The 16,890-nt window shown below is 42.2% G+C and overlaps 1 protein-coding gene across 43 annotated transcripts in view; it reads left to right on the top strand.

Annotated features, from left to right (window-relative positions):
• The window catches only part of LOC118381995 (protocadherin alpha-C2-like), a 227,408-nt gene extending 214,964 nt beyond the window's left edge, over nt 1-12,444 (top strand). For all 43 annotated transcript variants that reach the window (XM_052508335.1, XM_052508195.1, XM_052508346.1 and 40 more), the window contains one exon: nt 9,096-12,444. In XM_052508335.1, the coding sequence (XP_052364295.1) occupies nt 9,096-9,397 (302 nt within the window). In that variant the 3' untranslated portion in view covers nt 9,398-12,444. The remainder of the gene's footprint in view (nt 1-9,095) is intronic.
• Nucleotides 12,445-16,890: the final 4,446 nt, after the last annotated feature.

Below are 16,890 nucleotides of genomic sequence, written 5' to 3'. Positions count from 1 at the left end.
TGAGAGGCAGTGCTGAAGTTCAGCAGCACTCCATATTTGGTTTTCGACCGGTTGAGTGTTTCAAATCTCTCGTCCATGGACGTCACAGCAGAGTCGACCGCAATGTTGAAGTAGTCGACTTCAAGGTTTTTCAGTGCATCAGTCACTGGTTCATCGGGAGTCTTATAGCTGAAATGCTTCTTGCTGATTCTCAGTCTCCTCTCTTTCAGAACAGCCTCCACATTAATTTCTTCACAAATGCTTTTTGGCTGTTGTCTGGGCCTCAGACAATCCAGTTTCCCCGTATGTAGTGAGGGAGGCCTTTGCATTTGAGGTTAAATTCACTGCGATATCCAACTGCATTGAGGCGGATTGGAGGCGCATGTTTACCTTGTTTGTCATTGTCAGTATCTCACACCATTCGATACAGCAAACCAAGAAGCGGTAGGACCCAACTTCCTCTGCAAGTGCTTGTGCCTCCACTTTGGCCACAGGATCGTTGATCATCTGTCTGGCTTCCAGTAATGCCTCCCGAACCTCAGAAGCCTGATACCTGATTGCATGAACACTTTGGAGCCTACTCTCCCATCTTGTGTCATTCCATGACTCCACGGTTGTGTTCACGTGTTTCTTCAAAACACTCCATCTTTGTGTGCCAGCTGAAAAGAAGGTGAAGAGCTTTTGCACACGCCCAAGAAACTCGACTGCAGCTTTTAAAGATTTGGCAGCGTCTGCAATGACAAGGTTTAGAGTGTGTGCTCCGCATGAGACGAGCAGGCTCTGGGATTGTTTTGGAGCAGTCTGGCTTGTACTCCTTGGTGCTTGCCCTTCATGTTGGCCCCATTATCATAAGCTTGCCCTCTGCAATCTTCATGTGAAGTCTTCAGCTCGTTCAGCTTATCTAAGATAACAGTGGTGGACAGATTCAAATATGTTGTAACCTCAACATTCACGAAGCCGAGGAAGTGCTCCTTGAGCTCTGGCTTTCCCTTTAAAACCACGCTTTTCAGAATAATGGACATTGGCTCCTGGTGACTAATGTCAGGTGTACAGTCCAAGATAATGGAAAAGTACTTTGAGTCTCTTACTTGAGTCACTATTGCTTCCAGAGTCTTGTCGCTCACAATCTGTATCAGCTCATTCTGTGTGCGCTTCCCAAGGTACTGAGCATGTGTCTCTCCATCTTTAGTTTTTCTGAGAAGGGGGTCAAATTCTTCCAGTGATACAACCTCTTTTAGGACGTTTCTATTATCTGGTTGGAAGAGTTTGTCTGATGAACGGAAAGCATGCTAGGTTTCTTTCAGCCAGGGACTGGGTGATACTTATGAAACGTGTAAGGACATCCCGCCATCTCTTTCTTTCGGCCTCCATAAATTGGCATTTTTTATCTGGTCAAGAGTCTGTCCCCGACTTAGGCGCAGATCAAGTTCTCTCCACTTAATCATATTGTTGGTGTGTTCAGGACTACCCTCGTAGGATTTCAGAATGGCGTTGATATTTGACCACTCATTCACGCCTTCCTTTATTGTTTTGTAGTCTTTTGTAGAAAAGAGCTCACAGCAAAAACAATACACAGCCTTGTTTTGGATTGACTGTGAAAGCCAGCTCAGAACAATCCAGTCCTGGTTTGAATGGACCTCTGTGCACCAACTCAGTCCTCATACAGTCTGTTAAGACTGGGGGACAATCTGCTAGGTCATTTGGTGGAGCAGCAACTGTTCTAATAGGGTCTTAGCTGCTTGTATCTGATACTGGCTGTACACCTCTGGTTGTGCTAATACTGGCTGAGGCTGCCTGTACTTCACCTGGGTCTGTGTTAGTACTTGCTGAAGACGGCTGTATTGGATCTGTGTTAGTATTTTCTGAAGCCAGCTGTACTGGGTCTGTGTTAGTACTTGCTGAAGCTGCCAGTACTGGGTCTGTGTTAGTATTTGCTGAAGCTGGATGTGGATCAACTGAGTCTGTGCTTGTACTGGCTGATGATCCAGCATCTCCTCTACCGACAAACTTAAGCATAACACTTGTAAATTATAGATAACAATACTGTTATTAATTGCATCAGCTGCATCAGGCCCATTCAAACGGTCTCCCCCAGATTTTGAAATTATACATTTTCACATTTTCAATATTATTTATACTATGGCTTGGCTGAATACTTGATGGTTATTATTTACTGAGAGATGTACATCCATATTGCCCAGTATGCCTAGCTAATCAACATTTTAAATGTAATATATAAATCAATAGTCAATGTCAATGTAACGGTTGTCTCCTCTGACGAGGAGGAGTAGTAGGAAATATCGGAGGACCAATGCACAGCGTGGTAAGTGTTCATCTGGGCTTTTAATAAGAAACGTGAACACTGAAACAAAAATAATAAACGACAACGTCAAATAACTAAACGGAAACAGTACCGTGTGGACCAAACACTGACACGGAAAACAAACACCCGCAACTCAAAAGTGAAACCAGGCTCCCTAAGTATGATTCTCAATCAGGGACAATGATTGACAGCTGCCTCTGATTGAGAACCATACCAGGCCGAACACAGAAATCCCAAATCAATAGAAAAAAGAACATAGACAACCCACCCAACTCACGCCCTGACCATACTAAAACAAAGACATAATAAAAGAACTAAGGTCCGAACGTGACAGTCAATCCATTGCTTTCCATCTTGCATTAGCCCAGAGTTGTAACTAAACCTTGACTGAGAGACTAGATAATCATTGTCTTGTTTTAAAATTGTGTGTCTCTGAGGTGTGTCATCACCTCCCATATATTGTCTGGACTGGTCCCCACAGAGGTTGCTGCGTGAAAGAGCGAGTTTCATTTCGTGCACGCGCAACGCTGTTCTGCAGTTTATAAAACCCGTTGCCCGTTGGCGTTTATCAAACGTAATGAATAGTTGTATTTCACTCTCACTTTTGTCAGGCACAAAGTCACAGAACACAGCCCTGGAAGTGGCTGGCAAGCAAGACACAGACAGACCAACAGATGCACTGCCCAGCTAGGTTAGCAAGACAGTCAGACTAGAGAGAGATGCACTGCAAGCTAACACATCAACTTAACGTTACTGTTATTTGCTGACATCAACTCGGAGGGGAGAGAACACAAGTTTCCCTGATTGCTGTTCCCGAAATTCACTCCCATGGTGTTTTTCCTCTCTTTTTCATGACCAGAAGGATAGTTCCGCTTCATCCTCTCATCCACGTTGTAAACATTGACACCCGCTTTGACACAAGGGGAAGGCGGGGCCCTTGTGTAATTTGCAGGGGCCCTACACAACTTGCGTAGTGAGTGTATAGGGCCGCCCGGCTCTGGACCCAGTCATGGGGCTTTTGACTCGGTCATGATATGTCAGAGACAATCAAAAGGATCTTCTACCCAGCTGTAATGTCTTTGACCCGGTGTGATGCTGCTTCTCTCCTCTGCCCGACCCTATCAGGTCCTGCTGCATCTGTCTGATTTCCATCACAGTGACTCAGGGCCGGCTGCGGGCATAAGAATATACAGTATACAGTGCCTTGCAAAACTATTCAGCCCTCTTGGATTTATTCACATTTTTGTGTGTTAAAGAGTGGTTTTATTTGTATCTTATTTTTTACAATCTATACAAAATACTCTGTCATGTCAAAGTGGATGGAAACAGATGAATACAAATTAAATAACTAAAATAGAGTCGTTGCATAAGTACTCAGCCCCATATGTTTAGGAAAGCCTAAATTAGTTCTGTGATCAAATTTGACCACATAATATTATCACATAATAAGTTACATGGACTCACTCTGTGTGAAATACTAGTGGTTGACGTGATTTTTTGAATGACTAACCCTTCCTCTGTCCCCCATCCATACAACATCTGTAAGACCCCTCGGTCAAGTATTGCATTTCAAGCACACATTCAACTACAAAGACTACTACAGAGAGCTTTTCCAATGTCTAATAAAGCAGGGCCGTGTTTGGTAGATGGGTAACAATAACAAATCAGACCATGAATATCTCTTTAATCATGGTCAAGTTAATAATTATTGTTTTAAACCACCCAGACACATTCAACTGGACTGCAGGACAGCAATGAAACTGCTCAGAGATGTTACCATGATGCCATTTGCGATTTTAAAACAGCTACAGAGTTCAATGGCTGTGATGGGAGAAAACTGAGGATAGATCAACAACATTGTGGTAGATCACAATCATGTTCTAAATGACAGCATGAAAAGAAGAATACAAATATACAGAATACAAATATACAGAATACAAATATATAGAATACAAATATACAGAATACAAATATACAGAATACAAATATTCCAAAACATGCATCTTATATGCAGCAAGGCACTAAAGTAATACTGCAACAAAACCACGGCAAAGGAAAACCCTTTTTGTCTTAAATGCAAAGCGTTACGTTTGGGGCAAATCCAACACAACACATCACTAGGTAACTGTCTCCTTATTTTCAAGCATAGTTGTGGATGCATCATGTTATGGGTGTGCTTGTCATCGGCAAATACGGTGGAGTTTTTTAGGATAAAAGCAAACGGGAAGGAGCTAAGTTCAGGCAAAATCCTAGAGGAGAACCTGCTCCAGTCTGATTTACACCAGACACCGGGAGAGGACCACAACCAACAACACAAGGCCAAATCTACACTGGATTTGCTTACCAAAAAGACAGTGAATGTTCCTGTGAATGTTCCAAGTTACAGTTTTTACTGAAATCTAGCCACGATCCCCAACATCATGACAGAGCTTGAAGATTTGTTTTTTTAAATAATGGGAAAATATTGTGCAATCCAGTTGTGCAAGCCAAACTTTTAGAGACCTCCCTGAAAGACAGCTGTAATCGCTCTCAAAGCAGCTGAATATTTATGTAACGACTACATTTTAGTTATTACTTGTATTGTTTTTTATTAATCTATATATATATATATTTTTTTTTTTTCACTTTGACATTTACAGAGTATTTTGTGTTGATTGTTCACAAAAATAATGACAATTACATTAATTAATTATTACATTAATTAATTCCACTTTGTGGAACTCAGTCGCGGTCTTCATTTACTGTTAATGGTCCTTCTGTAGCTCAGTTGGTAGAGCATGGCGCTTGTAACGCCATGGGTAGTGGGTTCGATTCCCGGGACCACCCATACGTAGAATGTATGCACACATGACTGTAAGTCGCTTTGGATAAAAGCGTCTGCTAAATGGCATATATATATATATACACAAGGTGTAGTTTTGAAATTTGGTTGTGCATCAGCAGTTCTTCTTTTGTCATTCAATGACAGTCACTCAACTGTCACTCACTAAACATTTTTAGATTGGTAAATTAGTCTTGCCAACTACCAAAACCTTGAGTAATCATGGCCGAATTACCGACCGGACATGAAGGGCATTTGCCCAGGGGTCATGACCTCCAGGGGGTCCCCATTGATTTTTTTTTAGCCATTGTCACTCAGATATAATTTTAACATGGCATAAGTCATTGCAAAATGTGTGGAATGTGCTGTAAAATTGCTCATTTTTCTCTCCGCCCCATGGCAACTAAAAAACAACTTGCATAAAATGAGTTATAAACCTGCAACCTTTTCACTACGCTCCATGGCAAAATGTGTAGAATTTATGGAAATTAACTTTAAAACCAACTCTAGCTTAGGGCCACCAAAGGGCTGCAGCCGGCCCTTCAGTGACTCATCACTCTCTGGGGTCCTATTTGTTTATGACTTTATGTTTGCATCAGGGGCACGGGTATCTCTTTATCTGCCTGCATTGTTTTAGACAGGAAATTACCCAGGGACAGCATAGCTGAGCAAATGCATTTTAGAGTAAATACCCTACCACTTTCTAAGATTGCTGTCTTTCCCTTTCCCCTCTCATTCCTCCTCTCTTTTATCATTTATCCCTTTTAAAGAGCAGAATTGGATCACAATGTTGGCTGGGAGTCAGATAAGGGCAGTAACCCCTCAAGATTGATACAGACTCTCCCACTGTCTCCATGTCAGAGAGAGAGAGAGAGAGAAAGATTGTATCTGTCTCCTACTCCTCTCTCCCTCTTATCCTCATCCTCTGTCTGAAAATAAAAAATCCTCAACCAACACTTCCATTTGACTCCCCCCTTTGCTGATAGCTACTTTATTGAGGGAAAGTGTACTTACTAGGCCTGTGATAGGTGGTTGTCTCAGCTAGCTATCTTAAGATGGATGCACTAACTGCAAGTGCTGTGGATAAGAGCGTCTGATAAATGGCTAAAATGTTTTTTAAAAGTCAATGTACGTGTGTCCGACTCTATCTCACTGCGCTGATGTCACAATCAGCGGAGGTCAGATAGCACTCCTGGCTTGAATAGGAAGTAAAAAGGAAGACTATGTGACTGCTGGAACTCTTTGTCTGTTTCAATCGGCCAATCTGTGCCCTCTTACAGAGTAGGCAAAATGGCTGCTGGTAATGAGGATATTCCCTATAATCTTTCCCCTGCGTCCCAATTTTCTACCTTCTAGCATTGGCTAGAGACAGATGTGGCCATATTCTTACACCACTCATTTCCTTTTAAGTCCACGAAGGGAAGTGAATAAGTGCACACTTTAGGGCAGACGGGTAAAGGATTGGGACGGAGCATCTGTATCTATGAGAGGGGGAATAGGACGGCGTCCCATCATCCAGAAAGGCTTGCTGCAGTGTTTGACTCCATAAGAGAGATTAGGAGTGTGTGCAGTGCAGGGGACATCACACTCTCCTGACGCCCAGCCTGGATTTACTCCCAGAATCCATCACTCTGAGCAGCTCCAGCAGAGAGCCCGGGCCAGTACAGAGGGGGAGTAGGAGGAGAGAGGCTGGGAGAGAAATAGGGCTGCAAAGAGAGGGGAGGGAGAGAGATGGAGAGGAGAGAGCAAAGTCGGGTAAGGAAAAAGGGTGAGGGGGGGGGGGAATAGAGAGGGAGGAAAAGAGAGAGGAGTCAGTTAGGGAACGGAGGCGGAAGAAGGAAGGGAAGGAAGGAGAGAAGAGGTGATAGGGGAACGGGAGAGAAAACGTGGGGATAAGGAGCTTCATAAAAATCTGCATATTCCATCGTTTTTATAGTTTTTTTAATGGTCACTAATTGCCAGAGGACATGTTTTTGTTTATTCCCTCTACTTCTTTTTATAGTACTTAGAAATGTTTTTGGCAACAAACAAAAAAACTATTTTGGTTCCTTTTGAATTGAGAGAGGAAGCGGGAGAAGAGAGGAGTAGTGTGGCGCTAGAATAGATCAGTGATCTAGCTCCGTCTTGTCGTTCTGAGCTCTGCTTGGTTGTTATTGAGGCAGACTACATTTGTGCCGCTATTCTTGTTCCTTGAAGCCGTGTAACAATGCCTCCCCCTGGCCACTTCAATCACTACCTGCTGAATGAGACATGTACTGGCTGATCACAACCGACTTACTGAACTCTTGCCCTGTGCCAAATGATGGGTCTCTTTCCCATGGGGTGCTTCATACTCAAAAACGTTGTCCCCCCCCGTATATGTTTGTGTATTCAGGATGCCTTTAGCTTTTTCTTGACAGATAGACTATGTTCATGGGAATTTGAGCTGAAAGTACTAGCAGAGCTTGTCCTCCGAACTCTCCAATAGAGGCAAGGTTGGTGAGGACAGGGACTGGGGAGATGGCCTTCCATACCCTGGGTGTTATATGAGGCCAGTCCTCCCTCTTCCAGACACTGTTCCTTCTGCTTGGATGAACTCTGTTTTGTTAAACTCCCCTTTGGAGGGAAGTCAAAAACAAGAGAGACAAATAAAAAGTCTAATGTGTGAAGGAAGTATCGCAACTAGGTCATAGCTGTGAGGAATGAGGCAAAGTGGTGTGGGGTGTGTTTTGCTGGTGGAGTGTGTATGTGCGTCGGTTTGTGTGTGTAATGGGACTGAGTAGTTAGAACAGTCCCCTCGGGATCCCTGGGTTGTCAGGGTGGGGTGTGAGCTCTGTTACATGCACTCCGGCTCATCAACCCACACACGCCTTTTGAACGCAGAGTCACGGTGAGCAGGCTGTTTGACTGACCGGGCACCGCTGCCATCACCTTCCCCATCCCCTTTAATGAGGAGTTATTTATGATAGCGCCCCTACCCCTTTAAGGGTGTTGTTTATGCGTTCTCTCTCCTTGGGCAGATTGATGGGGTTGGGTTGGGAGGGGAGAGCTGAGAGCTGAGCCAGGTGTCGATCTACTCTGCTCTGCTGCAGTGAGTCCTGATGTGTGTCGAGAGACTGAGGGAGAGCTGACAGTTTATCGAGGTTGTTTCACACCTGCCTTTCTCAAAGTACTGAGTACAGACTCTTTAACTAACTGGAGACCACGTAAAATGCTGAGCGTTTGAGATGGTTTAGGTCTCCGTTGTTTGGGCTACTTACTCAGACACATGCACACGCACGCACACACATAAGGTAAACACTTCTATTGAACAGACACTATCTCCATTTACCTTTTTTCTTCTTAGCGCTTCAGTGGCGATCTGTGATGGAAGTTGAAAGCGCAGTCATCTCCCAGAACTAACGCTCAGCGTGTAAACGACTTGTTGACTTTCCGTTTAAATGCCATGTCTTTATTCCCTGACCTTTCCCCGCCTCTCCCTGTGTGATGGAGCGCTTCATGTCTTGTCCCACAGCGCCGACCGGGGGCCCTAGCCGTAGGCGAGGGGCGACAGAATGGACACTTTGATTCTGTGCTGCTTATCAGTGGACCGTTTGAAAGCTTGCATTCTGAGTCGCCACCCCTTCCTTTTGACTAGTGTTATGGCTGTTTCTGTGGATTAGTGACCGATTAGTGACATCACAATGGGAGTCAGGGTGATCAGAGAACTCCTGTGGGTGACGCTTCAGCATGGTTTTGACTGTGTGCTATGGGGGCATCACCAATGGATGCTATGTGGGAAGAGTCTGACATGGCAGAGGTTTTCAAGTCTTTTCAAGAAAGTGTCCAAGACTATGACACCAATGACAACATTGACAGTTGTACCAATGACATTGTTGTTTACAACCATCTTACAACCCCTCTATATAGACAATATTGATGACAATGGTTGTGAGAGAGATGATTCCAGTACAACATTAATAACACTTCGTTGTTCTCTGTCTTTGTCTCTAGATGCTGAGGGTGGAGAGGTGTCCCCACCCATGGGAGCCGGAGTGGACAGTAACAGCTGGCACTTCCGTTACGGCGCCGGCGGTCCCGGAGGACCCCCCCAGCACCTGAAGCCCGGCGAGGTCCCCCCCGAAGCCTTCATCATCCCTGGATCGCCCGCCATCATCTCTATCCGCCAGCAGGGAGGAGAGGACGACAAGAGCGACTTCATCAGCTTCGGAAAGAAGGAGGAGGCCAAGAAGAAGAAGAAGAAGAAGAAGGAGAAGAAGGATAAGAAGGATAAGGGGAAGGATGACGATGAGTAGAGGAGGAGGAGGAGGAGGAGGAGGAGGAAGAGAAGGAAGGGGAGCTGTTGAAACAGAGGTACCAACCAAAGTCCACCGGGAAACAAAAATACAATTATTTTAGACCACAGGTGAAAAGAGATTCCCAATTCTACTTCATAATCTCTGGCTCAGTAACACAGACAGGCAGACGAAGTCTGCTGCATTCTGCTCTATACCCACCCCTGCAACAAAGATAAAAGCCCAAATCTCTCTGGTAAAAATCGGGCTTTACCAAGATTATTGTAGATTACTGTCGCCTCAAAAACCTCTTACTGGGGTAATTGATTAATCATCCCTTGATGAGAAAAAAAAACAGATGAATAAATGTTCCACCATGCCCCCAGGTGCCTATATACCTTGAGCCAAACAATTCCCTCCCTACTCTTCTCAGCGAGGGGACGAGAGCCACGGTCTCCCCTCACCCTCTGCTTTTCACCCTCCCACCCACGGATACGTTGGCACCTCTGTCTTACCCCTTCCCACCATGTTGTACAATTCTCTCTCTTTGAGAGGAAAAGAAAATCCAACAGCCAGAAGAAAACAGCTCTGTGCCTCGGAAAGAGAGCAACAAAAAAAAAAAGAAGGAAATGACGAGAAGAAAGTAAACTGAAGACTACACAACAGAAGACGAGTTAAATGTTGGCGATTTAAGAGCTGGACACTCACACTTGTAAATAGCTCGGGAGAGAGTTGCTGAGGCTAAAGGCTAAAGGCTAACACGGCACTGCTGCTGCTGCGGCTTTCTATCGCGCTCTCTAGCTGTCAGTGTTCCCTGTGACGGCAAGGAAAACATGGCTGTCAAGGACAGAACACATACACGCTGACACACACTCGCTGTAACAACCCGGACACTGAGAACACATGAGAACTGGAGAGAGGTAAAAAAAAAAAAAAAAAATACAGGAGCAGCCAAGAAAACGACATTGTGTTTAATACAGAACGCAAGCTTTTTCCTAAGCAGTACACATGTGTACAGTAGATCTACTCTCTCAGGGTTGGCACAGCAGCATCCCCTGCAGTTACTCCTGATGGGTTCACTCACTACTCTCTTTTGGGACGACGAGATCCTTCTCTCGCCCAATGCAAACAGATAGAACGAGGGATGGAGAGAAAGGAGGAACACTCTTCAGAGTCTCCTGAGAACGAAAGAGAGAAGAGTCCAGTTGAGTTGGCCTGTGATCCAGCTTGTTGATCTGAGCTCTGTTGGAACCTTGTAGAATAGCAGGAGCGTCTCTAGCTAAAGATGATCTCTTCTACTCTCCCCCTGCCACTCAGCAAAAGCCTGAGGCTTTCTGCTCTGAATGTTTGGTAGCAACCATCACTTACCTGATATCCAACCTGATCCCCCATCCTCCACATCCCCACCCCGCCCTTTCCACTCCCTGCCCCTGCCCACACAGATTTTCATCCCCACCCTTACACCAACCACAGACTGCTTCTTCACATGATGATGATGATGAATTTGTGAAACTTTTTCACTTTCTATTTGTTCTTGGAGAAGACCCTCGATTTCCTACTCTGTTTAGTAAGCTTTAACTGATCTGCAGCGCTTCTGCTTGTCCTACCCCCCTTGCCTTCGGCCTTTCTCTTTTCTCTGGCCGTGGACTCCCCCTCTAGCCCCATGTTCTTTCAGGGTGAACTGGGAAGGCTGAACATTGTGGTGTGCTGGGAACAGCATGGAGTAATGTGGAAGAGGCCTGAAGAACCCAGTCGTGACCGGGGGTCCATTATTCTGAGTTCTATAACGCCAGCTGTCTCCAAGTGCAAAACGGTTGAGTGCTTTTAACTTGTGAATACTACACTGTTCATTCCTGTTTGTGGTCACTGGCGAGAGGGGACGAGGTGGGATGGGGACAGGGATGGGGTGGATGTCTGGGACATGGATCTGAGAGCTAGGCTTATCCTCCATGTTCCTGGGTACACGTATATCCTGAAATTGATTGATTATGATTGGTGAATCAAAACAGTAGGGCATCCATTGGCTTTTATGTACACGATAAATGTAGAGTTAGACTTGCTTTTTATATATGTGGCCTGTGCATTAATAAATGCAGTGTATACTGCTAATTATTACATTATTCATGAATAAATAAGGGCATCTAAGGATTCCCACCCCACATCTCTATCCCATCAATCCCCTCTCGGGAGGTTTTGTAATCAGCCCTGCTTCGATTGGTTCCCCGTTCCCCTGCCTGTATGTTGTTGCAACGCCCCCCCCTCCAGGTTTTGCGGCTCAATATGACGTCACTCCACTAAAGCGGCTGCTGCATGTTCGTCTCAAAGGAAACTCAAACAATATAGAGATACAATATATATATATATATAGAAATAGATGGCTTTGATTTTATTGTTTCGTATTATAATTTTACTTTATGACTCCCACAGGAGATATGTGTATGTACCGTCTCTGTCATGCATCTTCTACATATTACACCCTCCGCACTCCACAAGACAGTGGTGTTGTATGACGTTAACTAAACCTTTTCGATATTTGTAAATGCTGTTGTGTGATGCCCTTGATCTCAACTCTGTTCATTTTGTTTAATGGAAATAAGATTTTCGTTTTTGAGAACAAGCAACAACAATAACAACAAAAAACGTTTTGTGTCCGGCTTTGACATGATGATCTAACTAACACTGTAATATTGTAACTGAAATATGTATGATCCTGTGATGAGCTATCTCTTCCCTTTCAACAGAAAAAAATGAAAAAAAATAAACACGAAAAAAGAAGACAATTCCTATGTAAAAATTGTATATGTAGTGTATGCTTGTGTTTAGTGAGCGTTCACGCTGTCATTCTTTTATCAGCGTATGATGGTGACCAATGGTGGCGCTGTCCTGGCCTACTGATCAGTACAGATCTGTTGTGAAACCTTTTTTGTACACCTGCTCATCTACTGTGACGGTGAAGTAGTGACATTTAATTTCTTTCTGTTTTTTATTTTATTTGACCTAAATGGATACAGTGGTAATGTGTTTTGTTTATAAATCACTAAATAAACATTTTCTTTCATAAAATGAGACTGACGTTGTCGCCTTGGAGCTTGCTTGGAAACAGGCACTCTCTCTCTCTCTCTCACACACACACACACACACACACACACACACACACACACACACACACACACACACACACACACACACACACACACACACACACACACACACACACACACACACACACACACACACACACACACACACACACACCTTCTCCCTCTTTGCATGAACAGCACAGTTGCAATCAGTACACTGTAAAAAATATTGTGCCCCTTTTACTTAAACATTTTTTGGTAACTATTTGCATCAGCCTGTTAAGTAAATCCAAAAGAGAGGATCATTTAAGTATAATAATAATAATAATAATAATATATATTATTATATTATTATTATTATTATTTAAGTATAATATACTTCGCTTTTAGTGCATCACAAACTCAAATATATTAAGTGCAAACAACTAACAGGATCTCAATAATTCCTTTCATTCAACTTCATTTTATCACATTCAGAACATTTTTTTGTTTGTTTGTCCTTCAAGTCCCAGAACTAATGTTATAAGTTTGATATACTTAATGTAATCAGTTACAGAACTAACATTGTAAGGTTAATTTGCTGAATTTACTCCGTATCGTAATTGATATTCTACGTTTTATCCACAAATGATTTTGCTCAGTTACTTATGGTACTCAGGTTCGTAAAATGTATTTAATCGTACTACTCAAATATATATATACTCACAAATATACTTAAGAAGCTGATGCAAATAGTTACCTCAATAGACTTGGGAAAATGGACTAAAAATGTTATTTCTAGACAAGGGGATATGCTAAAACAAAACAACAGTGTTCAACTTCAAACTTTAACATTTATTTTGAATAAAGGTTTTCTTCAAACATCAATTGCCTCTTATACCCTACTCCTTAAGCATTTGTGGAGAGCTCATTACTTTGTCATCTTTAATCATTCTGACTATAAATCCACCTTGCCTCCTTAGGTAAAGTTACATCCAGATAGCTTTGCACCTGACTACGAATATGTTCAGATCTTCACAACTGCATGAAGTTTAGGTGATCGTTTGGGATTAGCACTTTGACCTCACATCTTGTAGAGTTTGGCAAGAATTCTCTGGTGTTCTGTGTGCCCCTTAACAACATGGCGATGTTTTTAACAGAAACGTAAATGAAGGATTTATCTTAATAGACTTTACACAAAGCACAATATGAACTTGAGCTCAAATACAACCTCATTCAATATTATTTCGACAGGTATAAGCATTCTGGGTATAACTCCACCTTGCCTCCTAAAGTTACATCCAGATATCTTGCACCTGACTACAAATCATCTCAGAAATCCACAAGTGCATATGGAGTACATTTTAAAACAAAGCTGTTTTTTAAACAGGAATTGACAATGTCTCTTATGACTTCACCTGACAAAGAGCATCATGTAAACTGTAGCTCCTATACCACCTAGCAACTAGCCTTTCAGCTTACTGAGTAGGGTTTAGACCACAGTTGGTGAGTGGCCCTTTGAGAGTTCTCATAGATATCTTTAGACATCTCTGAAAACAAGTAACTTCATCTTTAGAGCTTGGACCCGTGGGGAGGTCCTGAGATCACCAAGTTCCAAGAATACTTTTTGGAACACCTCAAAGGTATATTTCAGTTCTTTGGGGTACCTTAGATTCAAGTCATAGATGAGGCCCATATACAAGGTATATGACTGCGTAACACCACAAATACCAGACAGGACCTCTGCTCCTTCAATGCAGATCCCATGCTCTATATTCTGGTGCAGATCCTTCACAGTGAACACCTTCATCACATGCTGAACGAGGTCCTCTCGGATCACGGTGTCGTTAGCATCCTGAGTGAAACAATTAAGAAATAACAGGCTAGGCTATTACGTTACCTGTGCCACTTGAGGGGGAGAGGGAAACAAAGGAAGATACCTCATTTAGAGATAAATAAGGATACAAAAATAACAACCTTTACCTTGTGTTCTGTAATAAGGTCTTCAACCCTCTTGCCGAGGTATATGATCAGGGCACGGATCACACCGTCTCTTCTTTCCTGGATGGTGTCGCACTGTAATATGATGTTATACAAATATTTGCATTTAATACCGGCAACTAAATACATACAGTATAACCTATATAATATTGTGAAGGTGTTCCAGAGCAACAGTTGCAATTCTTCTGAACCCTTCCTTAATCAAAGAGAGAGAGAGAGAGAGAGAGAGAGAGAGAGAGAGAGCGAGAGAAAACATCTTCTGAACAGATAAGGACAACGGGTGATCTGAGAGACAGAATGCTGTTGGGAAACTCCTCCCAAGGCATGTGCAGAGTGAGAATGTTCAGACTAATCTTTAATGCATATACAATTGTAGATTAGAATATTAGGTCAAGATAACACAAAATATTTAAATGAATATTTTTAAAAATGGACATACATTTACTATTTTCATTCAGCTGTATTTTGTACCTGGTTGGGTTTAAAAAGGGCTGACCATCTTTCTTTGAAGTCCTCACAGGAAGGGCCTGAAAACATCTTGTCTTCGATATTAGAAGGTCTTTGCCATTTTGACACTCACAATATTGTGGTTGTCACGTATTTGTACTTGAAAGCAGCAAAACTGCAGCTCTTACATTGCATGTGCCGCCTGATCCCTACGGAATCAAGATATAATCCATTCATTTGTTTTTGTGTGTACATCAGCACAAACATATATTATTACTTTGTGTGTGTACATCAGCACAAACATATATTATTACTGTGTGTGTATACATCAGCACAAACATATATTATTACTTTGTGTGTGTACATCAGCACAAACATATATTATTACTTTGTGTGTGTACATCAGCACAAACATATATTATTACTTTGTGTGTGTACATCAGCACAAACATATATTATTACTTTGTGTGTGTACATCAGCACAAACATATATTATTACTTTGTGTGTGTACATCAGCACAAACATATATTATTACTTTGTGTGTATACATCAGCACAAAAATATATTATTACTTTGTGTGTGTACATCAGCACAAACATATATTATTACTGTGTGTGTACATCAGCACAAAAATATATTATTACTTTGTGTGTGTACATCAGCACAAAATATATTATTACTTTGTGTGTGTACATCAGCACAAACATATATTATTACTTTGTGTGTGTACATCAGCACAAACATATATTATTACTTTGTGTGTATACATCAGCACAAAAATATATTATTACTTTGTGTGTGTACATCAGCACAAACATATATTATTACTGTGTGTGTATGCATCAGCACAAACATATATTATTACTGTGTAACCTTTATTTAACTAGGCAAGTCAGTTAAGAACAAATTGTTATTTACAGTGACAGCCTACAGAGGAACAATGGGTTAACTTCCTTGTTCAGGGGCAGAACGACAGATTTTGACCTTGTCAGCTCGGGGATTCGATCTAGCAACCTTTCGGTTACCGGCACAGCACTCTAACCACTAGGTTACCTGCTGCCCCCATATGCTATCTCATTCTAAAATAAGGAAGACACACATTGTCTATACCTGCCTGGGCGACAACACATTGAGAAAAACACTAATAGGACCCTATGAAATCCTTGTTCTATTTGTCCCAAATGCCGTTTTATTTTCCAGAATTCCATGTTAACATTTTGTTGCCTAACGTGTTCAATCCATTTGGTTGATTTAAAAATACAGGATACATCTAATACCTATTATTCACACTAATGTTGGGGTACTGTAATACAAATATCCTGTGTATCCTGTCCGAGGGGTACCGTGTATTCTGTTTAAATTTCTGGATTCCGTCTTTGCATTGCAGAAATCATGGGGCCCTACAAGCACTTACGTGAGTTACAATGAAGACACACAGACATTTGAATATACTGACGTACCTTTCCAATGTATTCTGGAAAATATGGTCTGTCCGGTACTCAGGAACGTCTGAATACCTATACATAAAGAAGAGTTGTATTAAAATCTATAACAATGTCAGGAAAATTTTAAAATTGAATGACTTTAGCTTTAGATAGCTAGCTAGCTAAAAAAAACAGAAACATCGCAATCCAAACTGACTTGGAAGAGCTGCTTGTTATCTATCTTACAGTTATTTCATTCAGCTAGTTTGGCTGTTACATATTGACTAGATTATTATATAGATTAGATAGATATTGACTGCACAAGGTCAATGTTTGCAGTGCTGCCTTTGAACGCGTTGCGAACACGTGCACAGCAAGAAGGTTTCTGCGAGGACAGGTGTTGCTAGATAACTAGGTGTAGTTAGCTCGCTAGCTACGCATTGTTCCTACCCGTCTCTGCCTGGGTAGCTTACCTTGCATGCAAACATTACATTGCAGGGACACCATGTGTTCAGTTCTACTGTAATGTTTGCAGAAGATGCTTTTTTGTTGAGAAGCTAGGTAGCTAATATGTTACATAGC

This window comes from Oncorhynchus keta, chromosome 4 (genome assembly GCF_023373465.1).
Source record: "Oncorhynchus keta strain PuntledgeMale-10-30-2019 chromosome 4, Oket_V2, whole genome shotgun sequence".
Classification (NCBI taxonomy): domain Eukaryota; kingdom Metazoa; phylum Chordata; class Actinopteri; order Salmoniformes; family Salmonidae; genus Oncorhynchus; species Oncorhynchus keta.
This window is presented reverse-complemented; position numbering and strand designations above follow the sequence as displayed.